General features: G+C 36.3%; 2 protein-coding genes across 7 annotated transcripts; one reads left to right on the forward strand and one right to left on the reverse strand.

Moving 5' to 3' along the window:
* The first annotated feature begins 2,131 nt into the window (after positions 1–2,131).
* Positions 2,132–7,711, forward strand: AnxB9 (Annexin B9). Of its 4 annotated transcripts, none has more exons than XM_088225192.1 (6): positions 2,132–2,232; positions 2,679–2,722; positions 4,365–4,541; positions 4,996–5,430; positions 5,556–5,834; positions 7,409–7,711. In XM_088225192.1, exons 2-6 carry the CDS (start codon positions 2,693–2,695, stop codon positions 7,457–7,459), a joined length of 972 nt encoding a protein of 323 aa, XP_088081318.1. In that variant the 5' UTR covers positions 2,132–2,232; positions 2,679–2,692; the 3' UTR covers positions 7,460–7,711. The 4 variants fall into 4 exon arrangements, with proteins under 4 accessions (XP_088081318.1, XP_088081315.1, XP_088081316.1 ...); XM_088225189.1 differs by lacking the exon at positions 7,409–7,711 and adding an exon at positions 6,563–7,188; XM_088225190.1 differs by lacking the exon at positions 7,409–7,711 and adding an exon at positions 6,741–7,188.
* Positions 7,619–14,764, reverse strand: LOC148282389 (DNA repair protein RAD51 homolog 3-like). Of its 3 annotated transcripts, XM_088225193.1 has the most exons (6): positions 14,242–14,764; positions 14,016–14,128; positions 12,406–12,625; positions 10,254–10,382; positions 8,753–8,911; positions 7,619–7,841 (listed from the first exon to the last, which is right to left on the reverse strand). In XM_088225193.1, the coding sequence occupies exons 1-6, from the start codon at positions 14,428–14,430 to the stop codon at positions 7,803–7,805; spliced, it is 849 nt and encodes a 282-aa protein (XP_088081319.1). In that variant the 5' UTR covers positions 14,431–14,764; the 3' UTR covers positions 7,619–7,802. The 3 variants fall into 3 exon arrangements, with proteins under 3 accessions (XP_088081319.1, XP_088081322.1, XP_088081320.1); XM_088225196.1 differs by lacking the exons at positions 12,406–12,625; positions 14,242–14,764 and having other exon boundaries at positions 14,016–14,097; XM_088225194.1 differs by lacking the exons at positions 7,619–7,841; positions 8,753–8,911 and having other exon boundaries at positions 10,305–10,410; positions 14,242–14,568.
* Between the last annotated feature and the right edge of the window lie 1,265 nt (positions 14,765–16,029).

The raw sequence follows: 16,029 nt of genomic DNA on the forward strand, positions 1-16,029 counted from the left end.
ATTATTTATAGAGATCAACCTACTAAAAGTAAGACCATGATTATTCTTTGTCAGCATCCCCACTGATAATATTCACCGCACGCGCCTGGTATGTACATACATAGGATGTAGGTCACCGTCGTATTTTGGTAAATTGCCTCAATAAAGGAAAATGACCATGTGAATACAAAAATATTACCTTTGAATTTTTTCATTGATTAAATAATTGGTAGGTGTATCTACAGTTTGCGTAGCTTTGCGTTTTGAGTAGGTACCTACTTCATTTTGTACCGATTATATTAATCTCATTATTTTTATGACTAAACTGACTGCATTACTATGTTTCGAGTGAGGTGAAAAAGCCAATCAATGAACATAATGTTATCAATCAGCGAATCCTCTAGATGTCTAGATCTAGCTCTAGAATAGCCAAGGGGCTCGAGTGATTCATGTAGCATAATGGAATATTGAGAGAGTTAAATCACGAATTCTGATGATGCGGATAAATGATAAAGGTAGGTGCCCGTACGTGTACACTCACACTGGTACAATATTATGTTGACGCTGAATGACGGCATCCCCGATGTCGTCATCGCAACTCGCTACCAAAAGGGCGTGACGGCCGACTGCCGACTGCCGACCGACTGCTCGTTCCGTAATGTAGTACGTTCGCTAGAATATGCTTTTTCGTGTTCATTTTGATGTGCGCGATAGGCACGTTTAACGGAAGTTAAATCGGTAGTCAGATGGCAGAAGGGACCATCTGTAATTTTCAAAAATGTTCAGGAGAGCTGAAATACGCCTCAATGTCGAGACTTAATCCACAAACTAAAATATTTTAGTTTTGTTTTTCAATAATTAATTACTATTCTAAATGACGCTGATTTGTTTTATCTGTGTATTTACTGAAATATTAATTAAAACTTTTGAAATTTAAACATAGACAAAAATACAGATGGTCCCTTCTGCCATCTGACTACCGAAATATTCGAAATTAGGGACAATTTCACTTTTTATTTTGGCCGGAAACTAATAAATAGGCAAGTGTAAAAATAAACATTAGTGAAAGAAATCACGAAACGTGTTTTTTTTCTTCATGTCATTATACTTTCGAAGGAAATAAAACCTCATAAAGTAAAGGTAAAAAAGAAAACATACCTCAGGAATCTTCGTTAATGTTTTGGAATACCAAATGCAGTAAAGCTCATCAGAATGGCCCAGGATCGAAAGAAATTTTCGACCAACCTCCGATAGGAGAGGCAGAAAAATAAGAAGTAAAATATAATTTTCTATGAAATTTTATATTTTTTTTTGTAAATATGTTTCAATTACAGAGGTTGTCGACTAAGATTCTTTAAATTTTGATACAAACGGAAAATTTGATTTCACTTCACAAAACTAAAAATAATAACTCTGTTCCCACGAGTTAAAACGGCGCGTGGGTGCGGTAACAATTTTAATTTGGAAATTAAACATGATGTCGCCGTCATTCTTATTTGCACCCAATGGTACATAAGGCACAACCTCGGTACACAAAATGTAGCTAATCTCAATTATTATTGTTGCGATAGAAGGTGCAAGATGATCAGTGTTAGTTCAGACTTGTCATTGGCTGGTCCAAAGTACCGCATAGCACATCCGAAAAAGGGAGCATCATCGAAATTAAAAGTCTGTTTTTATTAACTCCACAAAATAACAAATCTGATGCATCCCGGTCAAGACAACTTATAAGAATAGACTTGTAATAAATTCTACGCATAAGGTTGGTCCTAATTCTCCGTTGCGTGATTTCCAAACAGATCATTCTCAGAGGGCAACTGGCAGGTTTTCACTCGATCGGAGGGAATTACTCATGTATAATATTTACCGCCTTTTTATCAATGGAGGTTGTTTACGATTCCACTATTGATTATTGTAATTTCGTCATCTAAATAAATTATTTTGCCAACAATTTTTTTCATGTATAGTTACTGTAACTGTGGATTCAGCGATTTAAACGTTTTTTCTTTTTGTTTTCTTGGATGTTTTTATTTAATTTAATTAAATAAGAACATCTAAAGAGCGAACGGTCTATATAAAGTAAAACCATTTGACTCTGGTTCGTCAGTGAGAAACACACAAATATACTCTCGCGTACAGCCAAGTGTTAGTCAGTTCCTTAGTGGAGTTTTGTGCCGAGCGCTGACTGCCGACGCCGACCGGCTTGAAGCTTGAAGTTCACATTCTTTACGTGTTCCCTTATTCACTTGTCAAGTAAGTACATTTCAATATTTAAATAATATTAATGCATCATTACCTATCGCAAGTAATCAAATATAGAAAATGACAAAAATATATTGTCACATACACAGGTAAATTCATGCATTTTCTGCGTTTACGTGTCGGCGTCGTTTCACGCCCATCAAAATGTACGCCGACAAATTTTAGTATGGTTTGCAACTTCCTGCAATTGTCGTTTTATGATTTAGCGCTTATAATAATAAATATCAAATGTTTTAGTGAAAAATCCATTTAAAACAAATATATATTGTGTTATGGAATAAATACGCAATTAAATTATTCGTTCCCATCCCATAGCCGACCTAAGTCAAGGCCGGTGGCCGATAGTATTCGAAGCATATTCGAAGGTTACGTCGTCGCGCTGCGAGATTTCTTTTGTCCATCAATTTTCTGGGAATTAATAAATCTTCTATTTACAGGTCGCGAAGTCAAGATGAGTTCACAACAGTTCTATCCATTCAAGGTAAGATTATCGACATTTAAATTACAATCGTAAATAATTATTTTTAAACAATTGAAAATGAATATAATACACAATTTAAATCATATTATCACTATCCTACGGTATAGTTCAGTCACTGTGTCCATTTATTCTGATATTCCTATTTCGGACTAACGGATATTCGTGGCCATACACGACATTGTTACTTTCTAATGCTAATAATTCGGCACATCCGATTTCCGATGTAAAACAATAAATGCATTACAAATGGCGCATTGATTCTTACGAGAATCCAGTTAGATTTTCGGATATGAAAATACCATTAATATTTGTTGTATTCGAGATATAAACGCATTCTTAAGTAATTACGACGCCGTCACACCCACACCGCCGTAATATTGATTGCATTCTATGAATTGTAATTTGTAATGTGGCAGGTATTCCGAGTAACTATTGTGGTGTCATCAACTTTACTCGGGAGACCACTGAGGGCACTGAGAAGCCAAAGTAGGCTCGAAAAGCGATACAAAACAATTTTTTTTTTGTGAGGTTGAATTTAATCACTATATTAATTATATTTCTTACTGTAATTGAAATGGAATTTTAAGAAATTTAATTTTAAGAGTACCTACATTATATAAAGAAGAAAAAGATAGAGAAAAATGGTCCCGAGTCCCGACAGATTGCGTATTATCGTATCCGATGTCGGACGTTCCTCCTCTTGCTGTGACCACAAGTCATATGACTAGCTAGAAAATACTATCGAGCTAGGGTATTTTTAACATATTTCAACAGAGATGGTGAACATTTTAAAGAAAATAATATAGAAGTCTAGGCATCGTAACATTCACCATTCTGCAGAATATATATATTTACCACTTCACTCCCAGTGGTGCATAGGGTACTGCATTGGCACTCTAATTGCGGTGTATCCTTTTGATAACATGGAAGGTAGGGTGATCTTGAATAGTGTATTCTTCATTTGACACAGAGAAAAATAATTATGTTATAGTAATCTATCTAGTTTATAAATATAATACATTTCATCTTCAGAAATTTTATATCATTTATTATTTTGTCATTCTTTAATCTCACATATGCATATAAAAGTTATTGTATCACAGAATAAGACATCTTGTACATGAGAAATTAAAGTAAAAGCGAGGGTATAGATATATTTTCAAAAGTTTAATTTTAATAACGCTTTTTTCCTCTCAAAGAAATAAATATCAAATTGTGAAATTCTACCATTGTGACACCAAAATTAATGTCTTTCCCCAGCATAATATTCCGCTATCTCCTATCTCTTTACGGTACGAGGTACGGACTCGTGCAACAGAATAAAACTGCCTCATATCACCTCTATGACTACAAATTATTTGATTTGATAAAAATGTACCACAGTAATTAATGTACATATGTATCTAAAAGCTTGTTTATACTTCTGGATTGTAAAAAGGCAGCAATCATTTTCTTATCTCTCTTAAGTACTAATAAAATATCCACCAAATTGAAAACTAATTTTATTTACACACTTGCATATTAAAATGAATTTGTCATCAAATGGAGGATAAAAAAGAGCTAGTTAATTTTTATGACAGAGATTCAGCCATAATTATGGATCAGTATAATGCGGGTTATAACATGAGGGTTGTGTTTGCAGTGTACACCCACGGTGTACCCTGCGGACCCATTCGAGGCGGAGGCTGATGCTGCCACTCTCCGAAAGGCTATGAAGGGGTTCGGTACCGACGAACGCGCCATTATTGACGTGCTAGCTCGTCGTGGCATTGTGCAGCGCCTCGAGATTGCAGAGACATTTAAGACCGCTTACGGAAAGGTTAGTCAACACTCAGTTCAAAGTTAAATTATAAAAAAAAAACTAAATTTATTGCAACAGACATTGAAAAAATTCTCAGGAGGGGAATGTAGAAGTCTAGGCATTTGCAGGGCTTATGACCTGTTATTAATGCTTAGAATTCCATATTTCCTTCTGAAAAATATTTTCCCCTCTGTTGCAATAAATTAAGATCTTAATTTAGAACCCAGTGAAATCCAACCTGTCTACAAACATTTGGACATACTCCAAACACTGTTTATAAAAAAAACTCAACTGAAGGATATTCCATAGTCAAAAATGTATTACTACCTTTTATTTAGAATATAAATGATTTAAAATGTAAATTTTCTTGAAGCAATATGCGCATTTACATAACAAAGACACTAATAAAATAATACTTACTCGTATATCCGTGTTCTAATAAAACTCTTACAATCAATTGTTTGCCCTTTAGGATTTGATCAGTGAATTGAAGAGCGAACTCGGCGGGAAGTTTGAGGATGTGATTGTGGCGCTGATGACCCCTTTACCGCACTTCTACGCCAAGGAGCTCCATGACGCCGTGGCTGGAATGGGGACAGACGAGGAAGCCATCGTGGAGATTCTGTGCACTCTCTCCAACTATGGGATCCGAACCATTTCCGCCTTCTACGAGCAGCTGTACGGCAAGAGTCTGGAGTCAGACCTGAAGGGAGACACTTCGGGGCACTTCAAGCGGTTGTGCGTATCGCTGTGCATGGCCAATCGAGACGAGAATGCGGGGGTGGACGAGGGAGCAGCGGCAGCCGACGCGGAGGCTCTGGCCTCGGCCGGAGAGGGGCAGTGGGGCACCGACGAATCTATTTTTAACGCCATACTCATAACCCGATCCTACCAACAGCTGCGACAGGTTGGTTTCCATCGTTTGGCATTCTTTACCAACTTTATTTTTGAGAGAAATATTTTTTGTTACGTCAGTAGGAATGGCTTAATACAATACATATTTTTTTTACAACGGCTGTCTATTATTCTCAGATATTCCTGGACTACGAACGTCTGACAGGCAAGGACATCGAAGAAACTATCCGTAAGGAGTTTTCTGGCAGTATCGAGAAGGGACTGCTCGGCATCGTGAAGTGCGTGAAGAGCAAAGTGGGCTACTTCGCGGAGCGACTATACGACAGCATGGCCGGGCTCGGCACTACCGACAAGACCCTCATCCGCATCATCGTCAGTCGCTCGGAGATCGATCTCGGGGACATCAAGCAGGCCTTCCAGGAGAAGTATGAGAAGTCTCTGGAGAGCTGGATCGCGGTGAGTACCATCCTTCAGTCATTCACTCCACTAGTCGATTACCTTCAACACAACTTCATTATTTACAGCAATATCAATTAGTCACATGCATAACTCGCACACTACATTTATGAAGCAAATACAAAATACTAATAAACCTAACACCTCGATTCTTATGGTGATGGTTGAAGCACCGTACATCTCACTGCAACTTACTTTTCAAAACTAAATTTCTTTCTATTACTCATCTTTATTTACAAAATATTTCTTATAGGTCAATATTCTGAATAACTTTATATATTAAAAATTGAAATCAAAGCTCCTGTTGAAAAAGATGACATTACTTATTAATGATGTTTTTTTGTAAAGTATTATTTAACCCTTGTGTGGCTGAGTCACATAGGCACACATGGAATACACAAGACTTATTTTGCATAAATTATGGAAAATAGATTATCAAATAGTATAAATTCATTTTTTGTTTTTAAATGCCTGTTTTTCAAAATATCTTGTCTTTTGCTTAATGTAACACGATGTTACAGCGCCGTTTGCAAAGGGATTTTTTCAAATCACACCATTTTACGAGATAATAATTTTTATTACAAATTACACACAGTGGAAGCTGCAAAATAACAGCGTATATAGTATTTGGAATGTAAGGTGATTATTTGGGAGTAATTTCGGAATGAAAAAAGGTTCTGAAGAACGGAAAGGAGGAGTGCGGGAGTTGATTGGTTCTCCTTTTACAGGGGGACACTTCCGGGGACTACAAGAGAGTTCTGCTTACTCTCGTGGAGTAGCGTCCACCGGCGCCCTCCTTTCCTGGCCAAGGTTCCTCTATACTAGCCTTGTCTGTAGCTTAACACCTTCACGCTTCATCTCCTTCTCACCGCAAGCGCCGGCCCTGACGGCCTCCTTACCTTTCAGGAAGACATCGGCGGTGACATTAGTCACCTGCTGGTGACCTTGGCCAACTAGCGCCGGTGGCACGCGGTGGGAGGCGAGAAGCGAGGCTAACCCGCGCCGTGTGTGTGCTGCTTGCAGGAGGACATCTCGGGAGACTACAAGACGGCTCTGGTGACTCTGGCGTCTTGAGCCCCCATCGGCAGCCCTCCTTCGACGCCTTCCTCGTTATTTCTTTAGAGCTTTATGCCGGTGGAATCTCCTTACAACTATTATCGCGCATTATTTAATGTTAAGAAATTATTTATACAAATTTTATTAATAAAATTAGAGATCAACAAATTATTTTTTATAACTTAAAGCACGATGATTTAGTATTTCGGGCTTGGTAAAACAGTGCGCTTATGTTTGGTGCTAAACAGAGCTGTCTGGTGTGTTATTGTATTTTCACCTAATAAATTAATACAACTTACAGAGTGTTTTTTTTGTTCATTAAGTTCCCTCTAATCTCGCATTTATGACTTAAAATAATCTCGCACTAAATAATTTTTCATTTAGCCATGTTATTGATTTTAATGTGTCAGTTAGTGGATTTTGTATTTGGGAATTGTGAATGTGGATTTCGTCAGTGTGAGGAACGCAGGATCCAGAAGTAGATGTTGCGAGGAGTCATGGCGTGTGTCACGTTTCAGGGCGACATCGGCGGCGACTTGAGCCTCTTGTTGGTCGCTCTGGCCAACTGACCGCACCCCGGTGCAGCCCGCCCGGCGCAGCCGCGCCCGCTTCATCTGCCGGTGTCCGTAATACTCCCGTAACTTTACGGTTTATAGTGCCTTTAAATGCATTTTGTGTATAGCCTTTGGAGTAAGTGCTTTCGATGGAAATAAAAAAAATCCCTAATATATTTACAAACATTTTTATTTATACATCGTAAACATTTTTCACATTATTTACTGTTAGCTTAGTGAACTAAAAATAAATATGTTATAATTTAACTAAAAGGTTTTTTATTCATCCAAATTTTAGCCCTTATAAAATATCACTAACACAGAGTATAAGGTTCCTCCACGGATAAGTCAACGGGTGTTATTGCGGGGCTACCTCGTGCAATCCACGTTCAGTTATCTGAAATGAACACAATAAATTTTTATTTAATATTTTTGTGCAAATTCAATGGTTTGATATTTAAGTAATATTAAACAAACGTTTTTTTCAAAATTCATTAATTTAAATTCAAACATAACTTTTGGCATTCATGTCAAGTTATATAAATTACGGTCAACTATATAATGTCTCCTACGGGAACCACATGTCTTAAGAATACAACACGACTTCTGGAATTCCCCTAGGATCCGACCTGGGCCCTCTTCTTTTCCTTCTATTTATAAATGATATTGGTGACTTGATCAAAAACCTTCTCATTGCTGACGATGTCAGGATTTTCAAATCTATTAAAAAAGCTGAAGACATCTTGTCTCCAAAATGATTTGAGTAATTTATGGCATCGGTCTGTATCTAACAAACTACCTTTTAGCATACCAAAATGCTGCGTTATCTCCTATGCTCGCTCCGAAGAAACATCTCTATTTCCTTACAACATCAATATTTTTTTAATGCGAATTTTGTGTTTAATTCCCATATACTAATGCTGTAGATAAATCTAGTAAGATGCTTGGATTTGTAAACTCTGTACTTTGAAACTTTAGATATTAAAAAATACTACTGCAATTTGCACATTGTATGATACACTAGTCCTCGGCATACTAGAATACTGTTCCATAATTTGGGACCCTTCTGAACCAAACCACATCCTTGAAATAGAGAAGGTTCTTTCGCTTTCGATTTTTGTGATACTTATATCTTAAAGAAAATAATAATTATCCATTCTTGTATCCATCATTATTTCTAGCGGGGGTGCCGGATTACAACACCCTCGAATCTCGTCATCAAATTTTTCTTGGAAAACATTTGTGTGAGCTGCTTTCTGGAAGTATATATTATAATCCCGACTGCCACACTCAATCTCCCCTACATACCTGAACAGTGGTCATGGGGAGACGGGGGTCGCTGTGGGTCAGGGCGATCAGAGGGGGCGCCAGTAGGAGACGACGCGAGGGCAGGTGTGCCCAGCTGTCTCCCAGGGCCCCCGTCACTCCCAGCCCGACCCTAGCGCTCACTTCGTTACTCACCACTACCTAAAAATCAAATTACTCCATTAAACTTTTTTTATGCGCGCATTAGAAAAATAATTTTTCTACTTGTTCACTGTAGTTGTTACTGGAATCCTGAAAACGTGTATACGTGTAAAACTATTAGCCGCGCCTACCTATAATAAACATGAAATAATATTGCGACACCAAAAACGCAAAATATTACAACTTTCAGATAATATACAGTAAAACCCCTGTTTTACGTTTTTCAAGGGAGCAACAAAAAAGTGTAAAATGAGGAAATAAAAAATGTATGGGAAAAATTAAATTTCATTAAAATATAATTATTGTACAAGACTATACTAAATATACTGCAGAAAAATTGTAAGACCTGTCATGATTGGGGATTATTCATATTTACCAATGTTTAATCAAAAATATTTTGTATTTTTTCAAGCAATACTACAATATGTTATTTTTTATTGAATTAAAAAAAAAACATGTTTAAATAATTTTATCTGGGTACTTAACCTTTAAAACACGAAAATAAAAATTTGAATTGGCATAAAATGCATACGAGTTTTTCCCTAAATATTAGGAAAATTTATTTATACGGTATCACTTTTTTTAGTATGGCACCACAAAATTACAAAGGTCATTTACATCACGGCAATGGGGTATTATCACCCGGGAGGAATATCGGATTTAACATGTTGCACATATAAAAGATTTTTTCGATAGACATTTTTTTAAAGACACTTTTATGATAACTGTTTAAATTATCCCCTTTTCACATTATGTACATAACATCAAATAATATTTCTATAGCTAATTTTTTAAACATTCTGTACCGTAATTTATTTATGTAAAGACTAATCTTCCTAAACATGTGTCAACTGCATGCATTGATTTATTAATACACGGTATGTATTAATAAATCAATGACTGCATGTCACTATTTAGTAAAATGTCAAAATTAGACACTTAAACAAAATAGACAACTACACTGTACCTACTTTGAATTTAGTTTGGGACAATAATTTACACATTTTTTTTATTTACCTCGATTTTATTTACAGTACATGCGGCGGCGCGCGGCTCGTCTTTTGACAGTCGAATGAGTTATGGAAAAATTTCGACGTAAAACCGGGGTTATGAAAAACGTAAAAAACGTTAATTAGGGGTAATATTGAATGAGAATGTATGGAATAAAATGGGACCTAAATATTTCTGTGTAAAAAGCGGGAAAACGTAAAATCAAGGAACGTAAAAACGAGGTTTTACTGTATTTATATAGTTAGTAAACTAAAATAAAAAATCGTGTTGATATTTAATGTGTAGGTGTAAGGTAAACGTGAGTAGTGGGAAGGAGATACGAAGTACTTACAGCCAGGTTTGACTGAAGAGCGAGACTCTTCAGGGAAGCCATTGTGCGGTACAAAATTCCTGTTCTTTCCATTTCGGGACAACCATCCTTGAAGGGGAATGTAATGCTGTCTATGATGATCAATCGGAGCTGCAAATTGGGTCATTTAGGTTCTGTTCTGATAAGGGGACCAAATTATACAATTATTGTACTCTTACTGGCTTTAAATAAGAGATACATTTAATTATCTTTCGAGTTAAATTCTTGAAAAGATCGTAGCCAAAAAACCCAATAATCTCATAAATTTATGATTAATATGACTAGTAAAATATTTTTTTTTAAAAACCATAAATTAATTTGATGAATCAAACATGACTTCAAGATCTTTTATTTCAGTGACTCTTTTTAACTGATTATGATTAGTGGAGTATGAATATAATTAAAATATATATTCAGACTGAAAGAATGACTTGCATTTACCAATGTTTTTAAAAAACAAATTATTTAAATTACATTGAAGTTTGCGTCGATCATTTTCGCAAGTAATTTGTTTATATAATTTAATGTCACCAGCGAAAAGTAAAATTTCAATGTTGCCGAATTTTGCAATTATGTCATAAAGAAAATGAGAAAAAGTATTGGACCAAGATGACTTTCTTGTGGTAGTCCACTAGTGGCGCTAAAAGGTCGGGATGAAGTTATTCAAATTTCAAGAAGTAATTTTCTGCCAGATAAGTAGCTAGAAAATCTCTGAAGCAATTAGTTAAATATCTCTATTAGAATAAATGATGAATTGAATTTTAAATGTAAATAAAATTTATTTTACATTTAAGTAAAATAAACTTTATTTATATTTTAAATGGAATGGAATACTATTATTGGTCGACTTAGAAATAAAGTCACTAATCTTTAATCGAGGGGGTTAAATGCAAAACCGCCACTGTGCATGACCACTAATTATGGGAAGATCAACAAAACCACTACAGGTTAACTTTACTTCCAAATGACTATTTCTTTCAAGCTCAATGAGCCCATTCAACTTAAAATGAATAGTATTTTCGTTACCTGTTATACCACGCACAAGCACAAGTTGCACATTGAACTTGAAAGAAATAGTCTCTTTGCTGCTGGTTTAGTTGGTCTTTCTAAAAACAGTGATCGTGCACAGTGGCAGTTTTGCATTTAACTCCCTCAATTAAACTAGTAGAATAAATAAGTGGATTTGATTGTGTCCCAAAAATGATGGAATATGACCTTTTTAAAGCAGCCAGCCAAACGCAACAGAGCCTGTATTCTGTCGCAAATTTGTTTCTATTCGGCATATCGGCATATATATTATTTTCGGCACGTCGGCAAAAATAAGAGATTTTCTTAAATCAGCAAAGGACCGGGATCCTCTCGAAACCGACGGCATTTACAAACTGGATTGTAAAAACTGCCCTAAGGTTTACATCGGGCAGACTGCCAGAAATATAACAAAGAGAGTAAAGGAGCACATGAGTGCATGCAGGCTCGGCTACCCCGAAAAATCGGCCTTGGCCGAGCACCACATAGAAACGGGGCATAAGTTTTCCTTTGAGCCGATAATCTTAGGGAGGCCAAAGAACCACCAAACACGACTAGTAAAAGAAGCAATTGAGATTTACAAACATCCCGACAACATAAACAGAGATGATGGGATGCGATTAAAAACATCCTGGTACCCAGTCATAAAGAAATCGCATAAAGATTGCAATGTAACACAGATTTGTGATACGGTATAGATCCTAAGTACATAATGGTACACATTAATCTAAACGACTACGACACGGTACAAGTCCCAAATACATAACATCACACAAAAACGACTACGACACGGTAAAAATTCTAAGTACCTAACGTAACACATATTCATACACAAATAACATCAACCCTGATGATGGACGCTGTAACGCGATCCGAAACGTCGGTAGAGAGTACGAACGACACACGGCATAATAACCCAGAAAAACTTATTGTGCATCTTAACGGCCGTGAAAATCTAAGAAGTTTAATCATTGTTTCTATTCATTTTGGATTTATATCCATCTCACTCTGACACAATCAAAATCGTATTTAGTCCTCGTTCTTGCTCGTAAGATACAAATTGATTGACGAATCAGTTACACAATGAAGCCTCAGATAATGTTATTACCCGAGGATGGGAAGTGACAAAATCTTCCAACATGTGTATGGCCGCACAGAACTGGCTGGAGCCTAAAACTTGCAGGACGTGTATTCTTCTCAAGATATCACACTCCATGTCGCCGGCCAGAACTAGTTGCTCCATTCTGTCCGGACTGAAGTTGGCTGCGGTGTCCACAAACACGACTTCTACCTCCGGCCTCATTAATGCGTGCAAACACAACTGTAAACTATAGTATATCGATAAGTTAAAACAAACATGACCGATCTGCATAAAATTTATAATTGAAGCACTTACTTTTTGGTTACCATTTTATATTAAAATAAATAAAACAACTTGTTTTAACCACACATTTTTTTTTCTACCGATCGGTTTCAAAACTATACAAGCTTCTTTATCAAGGTATTAGTTAAGTAAACCTTGATAAAAAAGCTTGTATAGCGTAGAAAAAAAATAAGTGTTTAAAAACAAAGTTGTTTGCATTTATTTTATTTTATGACCAATCTGTGCTACAATTATCATCATCATTATTTCCCTATTCGCACCCAGCGGTGCAAGGGCACTGGATTGGTACTCCAATTGCAGCGAACTTGATAATCTATTACACCAAAGTAAGGTGATCAGTCTTATGACAGACAATGGAATATTGCAGTGGAAAACCACCTTTAAAACCAATATTTTTTTGCCAGCACTTCAATCCAGAACCTCAAGCTCGGTGGGTGAATGCGCCAACCACTACACTACGAGGAGGATTTATTTTCTATTTCAGGATTTTCACCTAAGAGTAGCCACCGAGTGGAAAACCCTCGTCCGAGGTTCTGGTTCTGTTTCACACACGGAACTGTATTCTGCATCCGCCCGGATACGGACTGTGTTACAAAGTCAAGATTTGAGATGTATTTAAATGTTAATTATTAACATTTGTCATCTACTAAATAAGTCATAAATGCTGACACAGACATTGGACAAATTCATTGTAAATAAATGAGAGGAGTTGAATATACTCGTATTTCGTATTATCAGTGTAGGACCGGACCGGTGTGTCATATTATATTATATTCTCTCATTACCTGGAAGGTGAGCCAATTACTTGCTGGACCAACTAATGCTCGAATTGTATATTTTTAAAAGTAAAAATACACATGATCAAATTTCAACCACCCTCATTTCTCACCTCACATTCACAAAAACAAATTACTACAAGACTTAACCTATTATTTATTTATTATATATACGGCCTAAGCCAATTACAACAGTTACATGAAGAAACATAAATGCAAGAAACTGAACAAAAAGAACTTAAAACTATTTAGCAAAGACAAACAAGGGCAAAACAATAATTGTATACAATATATTCAAAAAAACAAAAGACCTAAAACTTTGAGCTAAACCATGCCAATCCAACTTCATCCCACACTGTTTAGTCGCAAAAGAGATCTACGAAACGCCTCCGGCTCCGGCGATCTTCCAGATCTATCCCAAAAAATTCCAAGTCGTGTGATGAATTGACTAACCTACACATTCTGGACATTGGGGCATAAAAACCAAAGTTGCTCTTAGAAGATTTTAAAAATAGCAGATTTTGACTGGGAATGTAAAATAATAACAACGATTGTCACCAAAATTGCGTCTTGCCCTGTCCGGGGCCCCCACACACCTCCAGTATGCACCCCGGGGGCAGAGCCTCACCCACACCGGGGAGTGCGCACACTGCCTCCCGCCCCAACTCCTCCTGGAATGTTAGCATTCATATGTTCACATAGCCCTAGAGGGAGGGCGGTCAATAGGACTATAGGAATAATGAAACTAGTTTAATCCGATAACAATAGCAAAACCCTCACTTACGTGCCAAAGATCTAGGGCGGATTTGATAACAAATGATTGTTTCCGGTTTTGTATACCTTCATAAATTTCTCGCACCCACGGGATTGTCGATGCTGCCGAAATAACATCTTGGAAATAATTAAATCCATTAGCAGAAAGATTTTCGGCATTTATTTTTAAAATGTTTTCGGAAAACGTTGATTTCAACATTACATGTTTTTGCGTAAAATCTTGATATCTTTTGCGGAGTTTTGGAAGGAATTAGTTCTGTTTAAACTGAGACAGCGCTAACAGACTTATAATTTGTAATAACAAATAATAATTTACACACAAAATAACATGTAAACTGTTTCCAGAAATCTTCGGAATTGCCAGAAATACGGATATTAAATACATATAATTATAATATTGATGATCAAATAGCTCGAATCAGTTCCAGTAGAATTTACTCTAAAGCCGAAAATTCGAATGCCTATACAATAACCAAATAACACCAATGATACAAAATACAAACATTACAAACTAAACTCCATAGATAGGCTGTTGGGCTGTAATCTCATGTCATCTGTCAGTCAGATCCATAGATCATGAATAAAATATATTTACTGAAAACATAGACTAAACATAGTTTATCACGGGGGGATAAAAAAGAATATGAAAAAGAAATATTTTTAATGGGGTAGTTTGCTTAGTGGCGAGGTTGGGAAAAATTAAGATGAGATTTAATTATCTCGGAGACTGTAAAAAAAATCAAGTTCCGCGTTCGTGCGTATGAATAGACGGAAGCTGTTCGTCTCTCCGCTAACTAAGAGGAAGCGGGAACATCCGACGATCGGAAACTTGAGATTTAATGGAAGATCGCGTCTTCCTTATGCCATATCGAATATATAGTAGAGAAAGTTACTTTGCCACGTGCTCTCCTTTTGTATCCCCCGTAATGATAATACAATTAAGATTAGAACTTAATGAATTTAAAGCTCAAAAAAAAATAAAGAAAATAGAAATCTTTTCTGGAAACGTGTAATTTGATTAAATTGGAAAAAGCTTGAATGTTTTATGTATCTATGTTTATTAAACTAGAACATGAGAATAATCTTAGAGCTACTCGTAGTTACAAACATGAGAGAAAGAAAATACTTACAGATCTAGGTCCTTAACTAATGCAGTTCGTAATTGTCACTCTTCACTTATATCTTCATTCTCACACAAAATGTAACCGGTGGTTTAACTTACATGAAATAGATAATTTTATAGTGGTAAAGGGGGCGATTCTTTCAATACGGTAAGGAAACACTGCTCTAAATGCTGTGCGTGGTAAAATATTTTTTTTATACAATTTGCCGTAGCGCTGAACTTCCTAATTGGATACTGTTTAACCTTTTCTTTGCCGCTAAATATTGCTATGGTAGTTCCCAGCAGGCTGCGAAATTTTAGGCGATTTTTAGAAACTCTCATTTGAACCGCTGTTGTGTTGATAATTTTAATAATTCTTTGTAGAATTTCAATTGTCTAAGTTAAGTGAAAACACATAAAAATCAAGCTTCTGAACGAAATTTGAATTCATTCAGAATACTTGACCTTGATGCGTAAAGTGTGTATATCTGCATCTTTTTGCGGTATTTTTGTTTGGCTGGCCCGGCCCCCCTAGCGCGGGAAACGAAGAGCGTGTTAGTGCGCTTATGGTACTTGGCTTGTTAACTAGATATGAGTAAATAAAGAAATACCCAGTCATCACAATCAAAACCGAAACCATGCTTATTTGCCTACCCAATTTAAATTGATTATACATAATCCCCCGCAAGTTCATTG

Source organism: Micrasema longulum, unplaced genomic scaffold (assembly GCF_059751315.1).
Source record: "Micrasema longulum isolate JH-2025_06_02 unplaced genomic scaffold, ASM5975131v1 h1tg000334l, whole genome shotgun sequence".
NCBI lineage: Eukaryota > Metazoa > Arthropoda > Insecta > Trichoptera > Brachycentridae > Micrasema > Micrasema longulum.